The 16,731-nt window shown below is 53.0% G+C and overlaps 2 protein-coding genes across 2 annotated transcripts; one reads left to right on the top strand and one right to left on the bottom strand.

Moving 5' to 3' along the window:
- Nucleotides 1–943: 943 nt before the first annotated feature.
- Nucleotides 944–4,793, top strand: LOC104692984 (prolactin-releasing peptide receptor-like). Its single transcript, XM_010405345.4, has 2 exons — nucleotides 944–1,086; nucleotides 2,238–4,793. The coding sequence occupies exon 2, from the start codon at nucleotides 2,298–2,300 to the stop codon at nucleotides 3,381–3,383; it is 1,086 nt and encodes a 361-aa protein (XP_010403647.1). The 5' UTR covers nucleotides 944–1,086; nucleotides 2,238–2,297; the 3' UTR covers nucleotides 3,384–4,793.
- An 8,914-nt stretch (nucleotides 4,794–13,707) lies between these two features.
- On the bottom strand, nucleotides 13,708–15,797 carry CHST14 (carbohydrate sulfotransferase 14). The gene is given in 3 exon segments (XM_010405371.2): nucleotides 13,708–15,578; nucleotides 15,580–15,662; nucleotides 15,665–15,797. Coding segments are annotated over 3 exon segments (969 nt in total). The 5' UTR covers nucleotides 15,738–15,797; the 3' UTR covers nucleotides 13,708–14,765.
- Between the last annotated feature and the right edge of the window lie 934 nt (nucleotides 15,798–16,731).

Below are 16,731 nucleotides of genomic sequence, written 5' to 3'. Positions count from 1 at the left end.
ACTTGTCATCCCACTGTCAGCTCCAAAGCCCAGCTCTCCTCTCCAACCAGCCTCTGGCTCTCCTTATCTGATTGTTCTGCTCTTTAAAATTAACAGCAGCTCTTGTCAGGAGCTGATATGGAGGCAAAGATGATTTTCTTCCTGCTGATTATTTGGCAGGGGTGAGAACTCTCCTCTGGATCAGCTCAGCCAGCTTTAATAACCAGCCCAGCTCTGTCAGATTGGGATGAATTAATCACCATCTTGCACCCAAACTCTCCATTTTGCAGAACTTCTGCGATTGCTCTGACAGTTTCCATTCCTCTTATCCCCCCCAAAGTTCCACTGGATGATCATTACCTATCACTTTCCCATATTTAAGTAAGGCTGACCCTGGTACCCTTTCTCATTTGGGGCAATTCCCAGTGGCTGGACCACCCCATCCTACACTTGCCCCCAAGCTGGGTCACTAGCGCCCAGGGGCTGGGTGCCCATCACCCTACGGCTGAGCCACCCTCACCCCACTCTTCCCTCACCCCACTCTGCCCTCACCTCACTTTCCATCCCTCTTCCCTCGCCCCCGGGCCGGGACCCCCGACCGGGCGGGCGCTGCCTACCCCGGGAGCTCCGCGCGGTCCCTGCGCCCGCCCGCCCCGTCCGTCCCCCCGCGCCTTCCTCTCCTTCCCTGCCGGGGGAATGTCCCTGGATCCGGCCCCGAGGGCGAGGCAGCCCCCGGTGCTCCCCGCCAGGCCGGGGGGCGGGATACGGCTCCACCTGCGGTGCGGGGCGGTGGGATGTGCGCGTCCCCCCGGGTACCTGGAACACCGCGCGCCGTGGGTGGGAACGCTCTGTTCCTCCGGGACTGAAAGGCTCAGGCAGCGGGGAAAAAAAAAGAAAGAAAAAAGGAAAAAAGGAAAAAAAAAAAAAAAAAGCGAGACAAAGCAAGACAAAACCATCCCAAGACCACAAAAACCCGGCTGAGAACGGCTGTGCCGGAGCCTCCCGGTGAACAACACCCTGCGAAGGGAACGCTCCTCCTCATCCGCACGGGAACGTCGGCGGGCAGAGGGCAGCTCCCAGCCCCGAGCACCCCGCACCCCTCCGCAGGTAAGAGCGCTCCGGGACCGGGATAGGGGGTCCTGCAGCCACACCCTGGACCGCCCAAATCCCAGCCAAAGCCGCGGGGTTCAGCACTTATCAGTGAGGGAGCAGTACCCTGGCGATGCACAGAAAAGCTGGTTTGACTCTCGTGGGTACACGAAGGAGAATTAAAGAATTTAATTGAGCTTCAGAATTTTCATTTTACAAGTTAATGAGCATTTTAGCTCCTCGGCTGCAAGTTTCCTGATGGATTTTGTGTTCCTGCCCCAGGCAGGGCACGGGGACCTGGAGCTGCGGTATCACAGCGTGCGCCCTGTGAGTGCAGCTGGGATGTAGAAAACCACAATATCCCTTGGTTAATTACAAGGGTTTCTTAATGAATGCTGATTTGACTCTCCACTGGGGGGAAACGACTGTCCAGATCCTGGTAAGGGGGATCAAACAGTAATTTCGAGAGTGTGGGGCTTGAAAGGAGGGTCCTGGAGGAGAACTCCTTATTTCCATATGCTTTCTGCTGGAATATATTTTATCTCATCCCCCTGTGCTGCTGTGAGTGGGTTTGTGGAGGTCCCCAGGGAGCCAGGCACTGCCTCCTCCCATCTCTCCCATCACAGCTGCCACAGGGAAAGACAGAAGAAGCCAAAGCTCCATGGGTGGTGAAGATACAACGAAGGGGATAAAAGAACCCAGTGGGATGGGATGGGCTGGGATGGGCTGGCGGGGAGAGACACAGGAGTGCAGGGGATGGAAAGGATGCTCCTGCCCAGCCAGATGGCATGCAGCTGGTGGGTCAGGGTGGAATTAACTGGAAAAAATAAAAAGCAAGAAATGCAGGAGTGTCTTTTTTTTTCTGCCTTACGTCAGCGCAGCTCCCAGGTCACTCTCCATGAGGCTTCTTGAGCTGATTTCTGGGTCCTGCTGCCCCAAGCTGGCAGCTCCCCACAGATCTGTGCTGGCTGCTTAACCATTTCACAGCCAGCTTGCCAACTTTGCTCCATACTGGAGCTCCTCTGTCTCTGTTACAGGGCACCTTCACTCTTAAACAAGTCAATTAAACCAGCCAGTGCCTCAGCACAGGGCTGTACAAAAGGCCTGGACTCTGGGGACATGTTCTTCTGCCCAGAAGTTCAACCAAAATGTGTTTCTGTCCCCTCCAGAACTCACAGGCTCATCTGTGTTTGAGCTGAGGAGAAGCTGCATCTGCCACAGGGGCTCCCATGGCTCAGCTGCCCAATGACTCCTGGCACAATGGCTCGGCCGCACTCTTCACCGGCCTGGACCTGCTCCTGGAGCTGAAGCCACTCTTCATCCCGCTCTATGCCACGCTGGTGGTGGTGGCGTGCATCGGGAACCTCTTCCTCATCCTCCTCATTGCCCTCACCAAGAAGCTGCACTGCACCACCAACTTCCTGATCGGGAATCTGGCGGTGGCTGACTTCATCATGTGCCTGGCCTGCGTCCCCCTCACTGTGTCCTACGCCTTCGAGGAACGGGGCTGGCTCTTTGGCACGTTCATGTGCCACTTTGTCACCCTGCTGCAGGCTGCCACTGTCTTCGTGTCGGTGCTGTCCCTCACGGCCATCGCCATCGACCGCTACGTGGTGGTGGCGTACCCGATCCGCAGGCGGATCAGCCGCAGGGCCTGCATTGGCCTCGTGGCCTGCATTTGGTTGCTCTCCATCGTGGCCTCCGTGCCCACCTCACTGCACACCCACTACTTGGACCTCAACGCCATCGGCCATGACATGATCATCTGCGAGGAGTTCTGGAAGCACGAGGAGCGGGAGCGGCTGCTGTACTCATGCCTGATGCTGCTGCTGTCCTACATGCTCCCGCTGCTGGCCGTGTCCGTCTCCTTCTGTGCCATCACCTACCACCTGCACAGGAGGAATGTGCCGGGCACTGCCCATTGCTGCCAGGACAAGTGGACCAGGACCAAGCACAAGACCTTCCGGGTGCTCACCGTTTCGGTGGTCTGCTTTGCCGTCTGCTGGCTGCCCCTGCAGGTGGTCAATTTCATCCGGGACATTGACGAGGAGTTCACCATCCTGGACAAGAGGTACGTCAACGTCATCCAGGTCTCGTGCCACCTGATCGCCATGAGCTCTGCCTGCTACAACCCCTTCATCTACGCCTCCCTCCACGACAAGTTCTGGTTCCACCTCAGCAGCTACTTCTACCGCAAGAAGCAGAGCTCCAGGACCATGTCCTGCAAGGCTTCCCGCTTCAACACCTGCTCCACCCTGGCAGATGCTCCCGCCCGGGCCTCGGACAAGATAGCTTTGCAATCCAGGTTACCTTAGCCGAAGGACCTTGAGGGATGGGGTTTGCATAGCCCTATATCCCAAACCATGGCTGGGACATGTCCCTATATCCCGAATCATGGCTGAGTGTAGTAGGTGTCCAGTGCTACATCTGGAGCACAAAGACTTCACCCCACGGTTTATGCAGGAGGTGGGTCAGTGTCTGAGCAAGGCAAACACCTCTTGTGTAAAAAACTCTTTGGAGAGTGCATGTCTTCATTTTTGTAGGATATAGATTGTTCCTAAGCAACAAGGAGCACTTTGTGCCATGGGAAGAGGTCGACTTGCACGGGGAGCCGTGAAATTGCTGCACATTTATCCTTTTAAATTGTGGCTTACTGGTGAAGGGACAATGAGATGTGCATTCTGCAGGTGCAGACTGGGGACACGTGGCTGCTGACAGCCGGTGGCTGGTTTGGAATGGGAGTGACTTTCATAACCTGCTGGGCCTGCTGGAGGAGCTGCCCCCGTAACCAGACAGGGCATCCCAGTTTCTCCAGCCAAATGTGCAGATGCAGCTGGGCACATCCATGAAGTCATCGCTGCTCTTCATGGTCAAGCAGGGCTTGAAAGATCTCAGGTGATGAGTTTGCTGGGAATGGTGTCTCAAATTCTGTTCCCACGGAAGATTAGGTTGATGTATGTCCATGTTCAGGGTCCTGCAGTAGAGGTGGGAACCCCAGTGCCAGGCTGGTCTATCCCAGAAGCTGCTGGATGGTTGGTTTGCTTGTCAGTGCTCCTCAGTGTCTGAGGTGCCTCTGTTGGCTCTCAGGCTGCTCTGTGCAAGCAGCACACGCAGAAGGCAGCATCTCCTTACACCCAATTCCCATCCAGGTTTTAACCTCTTGATTTCCCAGGAGAAACTCTTGTGAACCAGCACCCCCACGGGCACCATGGCTCAGGGCCATGGCAGCTCCTGGCTGCCCATGGCCATGCCTTTGGCTCACCATGTGCTGCCGTGCTCTGTGGGGCCAAGCTGTGACCTCCTGCTACTCCTTGTGCCTGGGGACAGGACCTCAAATCCCCCAGGCAACAGGTCCTCAGCCCTGCGTGGAACTTGCCCATGGCACTGGCCAGCATTCCCACTTCTGCCAGCAGCTTGGGAGCATCCAGTGCAGACACAGCTGGCTGGACCCCAAGAGGATCCCTAACCCGCTCCCCTTGCACCCATCCACAAGCTCGCTCACCTTCCTGCTGAGGCCCTCATGGTAGCCCTAGAAGGACTCGTGATCTCCTGTGGGGTGACCAGCAGAGACAGGGACCCATCCAACGCAGTGCCGGTGGCCTCTGTTGTGTTCCCACAGAGCAGCTCCCTCCTTGGCTTCCTGCGGCTTCCCTGGGCCTGGGCTGCTCATCCTGGAGGAGCCAAGCAAGGCAGAAAGTCCCTGTTTGTCCCTTCTGTAATAAAGGCTTCAAGAGCTTGGGCTGTGTGTGTGTATTGATGCGAATCCCACAAAACCCAGAAACCCTTGACTGCAGCTCAGTCACATCCCAGGAAGATGCCAGTTTGGATTTGGTTAGCTCTGTCCCAGTCCTGGGCAGCGGTAGATCCTTGGAGGTCAGGCTGGGATTAGGGCTGGACCAGGGTGCTCCAAGGCCCATCCAGCCTGCCCTTGGACATTTCCAGGGATGGGGCAGCCACAGCTTCTCTGGGCAACTTGTGCTGGAGCCTCACCATCCTCAGAGCCAGGAATTTCTTCCCAGTATCCCATTTAACCCTGCCCTCTTTCTAACTGAAGCCATTTCCTCTTATCCTGTTACTGCCAGTGTTGATTCCTTCTCTCTTCATTTCATCCCATCACAACCTCTATTACTTCACTCTTAATTAAAACCCCTAAATTTCCCTAAATTACTCTTCTTAGCCTTTTTGTGCCTGCAACTCCACCACCCACTCATCCCCATCACTGCATTTATCTGCAGGACCATTTAAAAATCCATATATCCATCCTGGAGAACTGATCCACAAAGAGGATGAGGAGAAATTTGAGAATTTGCAGTTATTGAGCACTGGGAGAGAAAATCCCCACCCTCAGGTCCCCCTGTTGAGATGTTTTGCTCATTCCCCAAATTACCTGCAGGAAAAGGGAAAACACTATTTTGGGAGGGTGAGCTAAAAGCTGAGTGACTTCTGAGAATAAACACAGAAATCCTGGAGCTGCAGTCTATGATTCACAGAAACTGGATATATAAAGGAGAACATGGTTTGTTTTCTTAATGAAAGTAAATTAATTAGATAAATGAGGGAGGAAAACATGTTTGACGGTTGATTCTGCAGAGCTTTCCTCAGGAAGCTGCTCGAAGCTTGTCTCCCGGGAACCACGGAGTATAAAGGGGATATTTTTGTTGAATCATCCTCAATTATTAAGAATTTTGCACGATATTCTCCCTGAGGCTGTTTCTTCCTCACAAACTCTGTTGTTGGTTGAAATATGGTTGATAATGGTTGGACTTGATCTTAAATATTTTTTCTAACCTAAACAATTCCATGATTCTGTGACCCTCTACTGGGATTTGGTGCCTGTAACTCTTCCATCTGACAAGACACAATCCAGAAAAGGAAAATATTGGTCAGCCTGTTTAGGTGTTTACAGCTCTAAGGAGCAGATAATATAATTTATTACAGTGATGTTCTTTCAAAAGCACTTAAGAGATGATTATTTGAAAGAGCTTACCTAAAAGCAAGGTATTATTCCCACTATTTGATCCCTACCCAGTTTCTCCCACGGCTGCAGATGATGGGGCCCTTTGTCCTGCACTGCAGAATGAATTGAGATGAGCATCAGCTCTAAATGCACACGAAGGATCAACACTGTTTCCATGTGCACTCCTAGAAATTTCCTCCTTTGTCTCCCAATCAGGCACAGCAAACAAAATTAGCCTGGTAATTTTCCACTGACTTTTAGCCCCCCTCTCACTGTGTTTGTTCTGTCTGGATGTCACCAGTGATGACAAAACAGCCAGAAGAGAGAAGCTCCTCCACTGAGCCAGGATCATTGGGCCAATTTTGTTCGTGGAGCTGGAAAATGCTTAGAAAATGTTGATTCATTTTACGTTATTATTATTATTATTATTATTATTATTATCATTATCATTATTTCCTGGTTTATTGTGAATAACATTCTGACTCAAGCCACTGCTTCTGATTTCCTTGACGGGGCTCGCAAAAGATCTTTTGCATTTCTCTGAGCAGATTCCATGGGCTGTACAAACTGTGGCCAGCTCCTTCTTCTCAGATCTTGGATCTGGCTCAAAAGGCAGGTTTGTGACACGTACATGAGTAAACCAGGCTTATTGTCACTTCTTTTGGCGAAGAGCGCAGTTGTTACAGCTCAGGCCCACAGTAATGACCTGGAATGGGTCCCAGTTTGGGATGGAAGGGACCTTAAAGCCCACCCAGTTCCACCCCCTGCCATGGGCAGGGACACCATCCAGCAGCCCAGGGTGCTCCAAACCCCATCCAACCTGCCCTTGGATGCCTGGGGGCTGGATCCCATTGGATCAGGCAGACTGAGCACCTTCCCATGGGCATCACTTCTCTGTGAACCGAACCGCTGGATCTTCCAGCATTGTTGAATTATTGAAAGCACCACAGCTGATTAATGGATGTACCCACTTCCGACTCATCCCGTATTCCCCCGGTGCCTCCTCCTCCTCTGTCGCTGCGAGACGCTTTGGAGCGCTCACACTTTAATTTCTGTGAGCGTAGCAAGCTCTCGCTGCAGCAAATTAACCAAGATTTCCTAAACCCCTGTTTAGTCCTCATTCATCTGTTTTATCTGTCATCCCACTCCCACAGCAGATGCCGAGAATCTCCTTAGTCACACACCATGCCCTCGCTCGGGGACAAATCTGACTTAGTTCAACACTGTTCCCCAAGGTGATGATGAGGGATGAGGTGCCCTGTACCAGTCCCCAAAAACCTACGGACACATCCCTGGCTTGGTGCCACTGCCTGGGACTCTCCAGTATGCCAAGGATGGAGCAGGGCTGGGAGACACCCCCAAACCCCCATACTCAAAGCATCATTTTTACTGGACATTAATATCCAACTTTGGGAGCAATGCAGGAGACCCAGACATTTCCTGCAGCAGGGATGGAGTCATCCCACAGCCCCTGGCAGCAGAGAACTTGGGGTGATGCTCCAGCCAGATCCCCCTACACAGGGGGTGGTTGCTTCCCCCCGGATGCTCCAGCCCATCTCCCAGCTGTGATGAGCGGAATGAGGCCAAGGCCATGTGCAGCACGCGGCGACGGGTGCTAATTCCATAAATGAGCCGAGCACTGATTGCCACACGGAAGTGCTGTGGAGTGCGGCTCTTGGTTGCTATAGGAACCCATCAGCCCCCCTGGGAAAAGCCAAATTACTGGATCGAGGCAGCTCCTCCGGCGGTGACAGTGGGGGGCTCGGCATGGTGACACCCTCCTGCTCCAGGAATGGAACCAGGGCAACCTCAGGAGGCGGAAGATGGAGGTGGGGATGCCCAAGGCTCCAGGGAGACCTTGGAGCCCCTTCCTGTGCCTAAACGGGCTCCAAGAGAGCTGCAAAGGGACTTTGGACATGGGCCTGGAGTGACAAGGGGGAATGGCTTCCTATTGCCAGGGGGCAGGATGGGAGACTAGGAAGAAATTCTTCCCTGTGAGGGTGCTGAGGCCCTGGCACAGGTTGCCCAGAGAAGAGGTGGTTGCCCCTGGATCCCTGGAAATGTCCGAGGCCAGGTTGGATAGAGCTTGGAGCAACCTGGGGTAGTGGAAGGTGTCCCTACTCGAGGCAGGGGCTGGAATGGGATGGGATGTCCTGGCAGGGGAACAAAGGGTCCCGGCAGATTTTACCTCGGCTCTGAAGGGAAAGTCTGCATTGCTGAGAATGTGCATGATGCTGATAAAGCTCCAAAGTTCTGGACCAGGATCCTTGCAGCTCTTACCCTAAAAATGCGGCAAAAAAAGATTTTGCAATAATCCCACTGGGTTGCAACAAGAGCCTGGTGAAGTGAATGGATGAATTTTCAAGATTTACCCTCAAACTCACCCAAAGGCACAGCCTGGTCCTTCTCATTCCATCAGGAACTGTCACCTCCTGGGCTACCCTGAGCCCAAAGCAATGCCTGGAAATATCCAGGCAGGTTTACTGATGCTCATCCCTCCTGCATTAACAAGAAATCTTAATTTCTCCCCTTGCCATGGGGTGTTTCCAGGCTGCCAGCTCCTTCCTTCCATGGAAGACGACACAGTTCCCGGGTCTCCATAATTATTTACATGTGGGCTGTGTTTATTGGCAATTAAATGGTTCGGTGGCTCCGAGACATTAGTCTCCTCTAAACATGTTGTCTGCCAGATTGCTTCCTGCCAGCAGTCCCTGTGGGATGGGGAATTCTGCCGAGCCCTCCGGGGCTGCGTGTGGATGGGAGGGAGCAGCTGGCAGAGCCCCCCCGGAAAAATAATGCTCTAACGGAGCAGGTTTGGAATTGGGAGCCTTGGGGAGGGGATGGGGTTGTGTTAAACACCGCACAAACAGCCGGACCTGAGCCCTGAAAGATCAGAGGGGTGGCAGGGACGGGGTGTGCAGGAGCATCCCAGCCCCGAGCAGGGAAGGGAGGGATGTGACAGGCCGGGATGGGGCCGTGGGACTGTGCAGTGTCCCCACCGAGGCAGCTGCCCCAGCCCACTCTGGAGGACACTTACCACTTACACGTCTTCAAAGATCCACTGAAATGCTGCAGGGCTCGCCCTCGCTATTGCAAGACTTGGTTAAAGGGATTTTTTATAAGGAATTGTCTGAAGCCGGCGAGCAGAGGGTGGATTCCGGGAGAGCTGCTCCAGGGAAGGCTCCGGCGCGGAGCTGAGCACCCGGGGCGACCGCGGTGCTCATAGAGACTTCGTGCCTCTGCAGCATCGTCCTGTCAGTGCCATGAATTTGCTGCCAGAGCCAGGCTTGGCTCCAGGGAGCTCTTTGTGAGCACTCAGCAGGACAAACCCTCCAGCCCTGCCCGGCTGCCAGGGCTCTGCCACAAACCAGATGTTTTTGTGGCCGCTCCAAGTGTCCCCAGCTCCTCATCCTCAGCTGCCACTTCCTTCAAAGCCCCCAGCCCCCAAAAGCCTCCTGGCCCCCACGATCCCACAGAACAGCTTGATTCTGGATGAGGCTTGAAGCAACCTGGTGTAGTGGAAGGTGTCCCTGCCCATGGCAGGAGGTGGGACTAGATGATTTTTAAGGTCTGTTCCCACCAAAATAATTCTGGGGCTCTCCCCAAAGGTCAGGCTCGCTGGGCTCTCCTCAGTTTAACATCCACTTGGACTTGATAATGTTCAGGAGGTGGGACTGAGGTGTGGGATGAGCAAGCAGCATGGGGATCCAGATATTTATATGCATTTATTATGTTTTTACATTTAAATCTCAAACCTTTGCTGCTTCCCCCTGCTTGGCCCTTTCCCAGGTTAGAAATGAGCCTGAACCTCCTCTTTTCCACTCTGCTGCTGGCAGGGGATCTGAGCCTACAACCAGCCACACACTTTACCCTTTACTCCTCATTCTGGCATCTTTAAATTCCTTCAAACAGTGGCAGCTTCAACAGGGGCTTTCTCAGGCCCCTGCGTGTTGCCACTGGTTCCCACATCCCTGTTTCCCTCCTCACCTGATGCTCCCCAATAACAATAAACAGGATTTTGCTGGTTGCTTTGAGCTTCCTCCTGAGCCCCTGGTGCTTTCAGGAGAGCAGAAGGATGTGTTTAGGCCCCAAAGTGCCCTGTTGTTCCCCATTCCAAGCTCCCACCAGCAAATACCACTCACCAGAGCCACTGAAAGGTGTAGTTTCCACACCGATCCTGGGCCTCACGAAAGAGCTCTGCAGCTCATGGATAAACCCTGATGGAGATTTATTTCAGTCCCTCTCATAGCTCAGCAAGGATTCTGTGGCTCTCATTAGCACTTTGGGGAGGTATACAGCAAATTCCTCAAGCTTCTTGGCTTGAAATCATGTTAAGATTTGAAAGCAACAGAAGATGCAGTTTATAATTATGGGTCTGCAAAGGAAAAGGCTTTTGGAGAGTTTAAGATCCAAAGATGTTTTTTTCCCAGAAGAAAAGAAAGCCACCTTGTCTGTCTTCATAGTCAAGTGGAAAACAGACCTGGAGGATTCCCTGACACAAAGAAGAGGCTGGATATAACTGAGACAGGAGACTCCTGCCTGTTACCTGAGATACCAGGTTTGGTTCCAATCCTGCTACCGACATCCTTTGGGATCCTAAATGTGGGGCAGCTCTGCTGAATTCGGTGGCGCCAGCGCTGTGGAAAGAGCAGGTGAAGTTCTACAAGTCTTTCCCATCCAATCATGACACTTCTGATTTCTCCTCTTTTAACCCAAAGGACAAATTGCCAAGGATAAGGAAAACCACGCGGAGGCACACGGGCCCTGGCAGAAGGTTCGTGACCGACAAGGTGTTCCCTCCTCCCTCCCGCTGGCGCCGGGCCTGGACATATTTTGCTCACGATGCAACTTCCATTATTTCCATGGCAACCATCCTTTGTCGAGGATGAAGACTGGAGATTTTTTAACAACTCCCCGTTTGCCAATTCAAGCCCCAGAAGGAAGTGGGAAAGTTCTCATTCACATGCAAAATAGCTGCGATAAAAGCCGAGGGGTGCAGGGTGGGGGCAGCGCTTGGGCACAGCGCTTTTCATCCCAGCCTTCCTCATTTCCTTGGTTTACAGTGGCAAAGAGCCTCATCCAGGGATGTGCCTGACACCCTCTCAAACCTACCCATGGCAGGGGGTTGGAACTTGACGATCTTTAAGGTCCCTTCCAATCCAAACCATTCCGGGATTCTGTGAATATCAAAATATCTCTACACACAATAGACCCATTGGAGACGCTTTCTTTTGGCTCTTTCAAAATCCTGCCTGCGAGGGAAGGAACATCCCAAGGATGTTCGTGCTCAAAGCAAGATCCACAGCCCATGGTGACTCAGGAGGGAGGCTGGGAGCCAGGAGGAGCAGAAGCCAGGCTGGTGTGATGCCGTCTGCAGGCATCAGAGCAGCTGTCCCTGGCACCGCTTGCTCCCGCCGCCTTTCCCAAAGCTTTATTCCCGCTAGATCCGGGGTCATGGCTACCAGCCAGCATGGCGACTGGCAGCCTTAATGCATTTATTTCAGCCCCAGTGCCTGGCCAGGAACTTGGTTATTTCTGTGAAATCCACAGGAGAAGACCCACAGGGAAGAGGAGAAACCTGACGTACACCCCAAGCTGAGCATGGGGACCAGAGGGAACATGTTCCAAACCCCTTCCCAGAGTCACATTGACAAAAGCCAACAGCCTGGAGTTTGGAAAGGCTGGAACGAGGTTTTGCAGGTGTAATGCTGGAATTAGTAAAGAAGATGACACGGGAAGTGAGATTTTTGGAACAGCAAAGGACCTGTCTTGCTCCCTGGTCCACAGGGGAATACCAAATCAGCTCCAAACTCCAAAAACTGAGCAGAAGTAGTGACTAATGACAAAATACAGTAACATGTGGTACTTTAGAGGGAATCAGGTTTCTGTGTCACAAGGTGGAATTGAACTATTGGGGTGTCTCCACATCCCTGGACAGTGTTCTACAGGGAGAACACAAGAGCAGTGGGGTCAGGGATGGGATTCATCAGCACAAAATTGGAGTAAGCAAGGGAGGGAATAGCAAGGACAAACCTCAATGCCAAAACCTTGGGTTATTCACTTGGGGAAGTTTGGGGCATTCAGTGCCGAACTGAGGATTAACAAAATAGAATTCAAAAGAGGAAACATTCCCTTTTGATTCTGTGGCATAACTGCACGTGTAGGGATGGAAAGGTGGGAAAAGGAGCTGCCAGACCAGAACAGATCCAAACCAGTTGATAACTTCATGTTTTCCTCCTTGTTTGTACCTGAGTTCCCTTCCTCCCTGCTCCTGCAGCCATCACCCCTTTCCCTGTGCTCCAGGGGACGGCTGGATCCTGCTCAGCACCTCTCACCTCCAGCACCTGCTGTCAGCTCTGGAATCTCCTCCTGATTTATTCCACCCTGGAGAAACACCTGACAAAGGAAAGAAACGACACAGCTGCAGAGGGAGCTGACTTTTTTTCACTCTACTTGTCCAAAGCTGCCATGGAGAATTGTACCATTGTCCACAGATAAAATGAAACCCAAATAATGGAAACCTGATGGATTTCTCATTTTTGCTGACCTGCAGACAAAACTTCTTCCCAAGCTACAAGCCTCTACCTGAATTAAAATCCTCCTGATGGGAAGGTACAAGGAGGTGGGAGCCTGTTTGCTTTATTTAAAGAGAAAAGGATGATCAGTGATGCCCAGAAAAGGAGTGAGAGAGTCAGAGAAAAGCAAAATCCTGTACACAGTAAATTAGATTAAGGGGACAAGAGACAGAAATTTAATATAGAGAACAGAAGCTGCAGCAGATAAACAAACAAGCAGCATAAACCTTTAAAACTACTGAGAAATAAACACTTAATTAAAAACCAAGTCACCAAACAAGCGGGAAATGTTCCCAGAAGCAAAGATAGGAAAGTCTCACCAACTTATTCCTAGTTAGGGAGACCTGGAGGTCAGGTTTAATTACAGCTCAGCTCACCACCCCCCACCCCCCCTCCCAGCAGCATCTGTTTTACAAAACAAAATCTGATTCCCAGCCGGATCTGGTGCCTTTGGCTGGAGGACAGGACAGATCTCCAGCTCTTCCAGCACCGGGCACCAAAACCCCTGGGGACAGACAGGAATGCTGCCGATTTCAGAGGGGGCATGAGGGGAGCAAAGCCGATTTCTGACCCATTTTTGGCCTGGGATCGGTGCCTGCAGATTCAGGACACAGCCAGGAGCTCAAATCCATGGATGTTCCAGTCACTGCCCTCATACCCAGCCATGACCGCCTTAGCAAACGTAAAAATCCCTCAGCCCAAACTCTCCTTGGCCGCTTACCCCAACAGTGGGCTTGGATGCAGCTCCATGCCCTTCTTTCAGAACATGTTAAAATCCTGAAGAAAACACCTTAAACAGGGGGAAGGAAAATTAAGAGAGGAATCCCAGGAAGCTGCCAGCTCCATAACCCATCCCTACCACTTTGTACCAACTGCACAGCAATTAGGAGCCCATTTTGCTGCTTTTCATCCCATTTCCCTGTGTCCTGTTATGCATTTGGCTCTGAAGTGTCCCTTCTCCATGTGTTGGTGCTGCTCTGGCAATTAAAACATTAATTAATCATGACATGAACAACCAATTCATCCCATCTTTGTGTTGCGGCTCAGCATGAGGGGCAGAGGCCTCTCCAAGGACACAAATAATCCCAAGGAAAAGCACTAACAGGCTAATTCATATAAAAACTTTATTAGAAATGAGGACACAGCCTCCTAGGAACAACATCCTGCGTTATCTCCCAAACTTTTAGGATTTCAGAGCCATAATTAAATACAAGAGCTACAAAAAGGGTGTGCACGGCTACTAAAGGAGGGAGAATCAACCCCCAAATTGCCATTGTTTCAAACATGGCTGGAGAAGGGGTTTTCCACAGTGGTTTCCATGCAGGGACCCACGAGGCTGTGAGCTGGCACGTGGCCCGTGGGATTTGTTTTCCATCCTAAAGACCAGGATGGGCTTTGATCTTATCCCAAGTCTGTATTGCTTCAATTCAGAGAAAAGAGCAGAATGTGATGGCTTGATATTGCATCTGATACATGATGTTGGATAAATAGTTGTACTTTCAAAATCACCCCCCAAAAAAAGGCATATTATCCTACCCCTAATTATATTTCAATGGTAAATATAATAACAATAATAATAATAATAATAATAAAAATAGTAATAAAAATAAAAACCAGAGGTACTACTGACACAGAAAAAAATGACCAGCCTCATTTAAGCACCATCTACAATGAGAAAACAAAGGATAAATGTGGCCTGGTTTTACAAAATACTTTTTTTTTTTTCTACTTATGCCCAAAACCCACCCAGGACCAGTTTAACAGCGCTAATTTTTAGTGCATCAACTGCCACATTATGATCTCAATTCAACCAAAGTCTAGTAAAAAATCCAAAAAAGGAAGAAAAATACTTAAAATATATAAATTTCTCAGATTCCCTACAGGAGTTTTCCATGTCGTGCCATAAAAAAAGGATTTAGAGCAAAATAGAGATACAAAAGCTACTGTGCTTGAGCCAGCAGCGTAAGTAAACGGGAAAGTCAGAGCAGTACAAAAAGGATCCTAAGTAACAAAGGCAGTAGAGAGTATTTTATATAAACAGTGCTTGCAAAGTATAAATTTAGGAAATAATGCATAGAGGAGCATGCTTCACACAGCAGCAAGGGCTGTGCGAGCAAATCCTTGTAGCCAAGGGAGAATTCCCACCGGCTCCCGACAGGAGCAGCTCACTGCCTGCAGAACTCGCTGGTGATGTTGGGCAGGGGGTAGGCGAAGAGGGAGAAGTCCAGGATGTACTTGGGGAGGAGCTCTTTGATCAGCCGGCGCTGGGTGTTGCACAGGTAGTAGTGCAGCGTCTCGGCCGTGACGGGCTTGTACCAGGCCTGGCGCTCCGGGAAGCGGACGAAGGAGGGCGACTGGATGTGCTCCAGGACGTGGTTGGCGTCGGCGTGCAGCCGCTCATAGGAGCCGATGAAGTCGTACCTGACGGCGCAGGGCTGGCACAGGTTGTAGATGGGCATCCAGTGCTCGTTCATGCGCTCCACGTCCTCGTCCAGCAGGTACCGCAGGAACTCGGAGAAGGTCACGTCGTCGCCCGCCGAGTTGCCCCCGTTCTTCCGGTACCGCCGGACGATCTCCACGCCGTACTTCTGCTGGTACTCCTTGATCTCGCCGAATTTATTCCGGTAGGCCGAGAGCAGCCTCTCCATCGGGTTCCGCACGAAGATGAACTTGTAGTAGTGCTTCAGGCGGTAGCTGATCTCCTCCGGCTTCATGTCACCCAGGAACACCAGGTCGCTCTTGTGGTCCATCTTCCCCTGCACGTCCACGCTCTCCAGCGCCCCGTCCAGCACCTTGAGGATGCGCTTCCAGTTGGAGCAGGCCACCTTGGGCACGTAGCAGTAGAGGAAGCGGTACTTGTCGCTGACCAGGAGGTGCCGGAGCACCGTGCGGCGCTGCCCGGGCGGCAGCTCCCAGACGCTGCGGGGCATCGAGCGCTGCCCGCACAGGGCGCGGATCGTGCGGTTCCGCGTGTCCCGCCAGCACCTCCAGCTCCAGCTCCGCCGGCGAGTCCCGCCCGTCCCGCCGGGACGGCCCCGCGGGCGGGTGCGGCGGCGGCGGCCGACCTGGGCGAGGATGCCGCGCTCGATCATGAGGAGGAGCCCGCTGGAGGCCAGAATGACGCCGAACATCAGCATGGAGGGCAGGAGCGCCGCGCCCGCCGCGCCCCGGGAGCGCGCCCGGCTGCGGCCCGGAGGGACCGCCCGGCGGGGCTCGGCGGGCCGGGGCCGCGGGGCTGCATGGCCGGGGGCTCCCGGGCCGGGCCGGCTCGGCCGGGGCTGCGGGGGGGGCCGGGCTCGGCGGGGCGGGCGGGCGCGGTGACGGCGCGGGGCGGAAGAGGCGGCGGGACCGCCCCGCACTGAGCCCGCCCCGCCCGGGGCCCTGCGGCGGGGACAGCGGAGCCACGGGGTAACCGAGTAGCGGGGGTGGAGGGGACCTCGGGGCCCATCCAGTGCCAGCCCTTGCCATGGGCAGCGACACCTTCCACCAGCCCAGGTTGCTCCAAGCCCCGTCCAACAGGGCTTTAAAACCCTTCCAGGGATGGGGCAGCCACAATTTCTCTGGGCATCCTGTGCCAGGGCCTCACCACCCTCGCAGGGAAGAATTTTTTTCCAATCTCCTATCTAACCCTGCCCTCTGGCAGTGGGAAGCCGTTCCCCCTTGTTCTGTCCCTCCATCCCTTGTCCGAAGTGCTTCTCCAGCTCTCTTGGAGCCCCTTTAGGCACTGGAAATAGCTCTAAGGTTACCCTGGAATTTTCTCGAGGCTGAAAACCCCCTGCTCTCCCAGCCTGTCTCCAGAGCAAAGCTGTTCCAGCCCTCTAGTCACAGAATCATTCAGGTTGGAAAAGACCCCCCAGACCATCGAGTCCAACCTGTGACTGATTCCTGTGTTCTCACCCAGCCCAGAGCACTGAGTGCCACATCCAGTCCTTCCTTGAACACCTGCAGGGAGGGGTACTCCACCACCTCCCTGGGCAGCCCCTTCCAATGCCTGACAACCCTTTACAGGAAAAAATTCCTCTTGATGTCCAACCTGACCCTCCCCTGGTGCAACTTGAGGTCATTTCCTCTCCTGTCCCTCGTTCCGTGGGAGCAGAGCCCGACACCGACTTGGCCGCACCTTCCTGTCAG

The sequence above is a fragment of the Corvus cornix genome, chromosome 5 (genome assembly GCF_000738735.6).
Source record: "Corvus cornix cornix isolate S_Up_H32 chromosome 5, ASM73873v5, whole genome shotgun sequence".
Taxonomy (NCBI): Eukaryota; Metazoa; Chordata; class Aves; order Passeriformes; family Corvidae; genus Corvus; species Corvus cornix.
Note: the sequence above shows the minus strand (reverse complement) of the source record. Positions and strands in the feature narration are given on the sequence as shown.

Coding starts and splice junctions, on each gene's coding strand:
- LOC104692984 (XM_010405345.4), top strand. CDS start 2,298: ATGGCTCAGCTGCCCAATGACTCCTGGCACAATGGCTCGGCCGCACTC.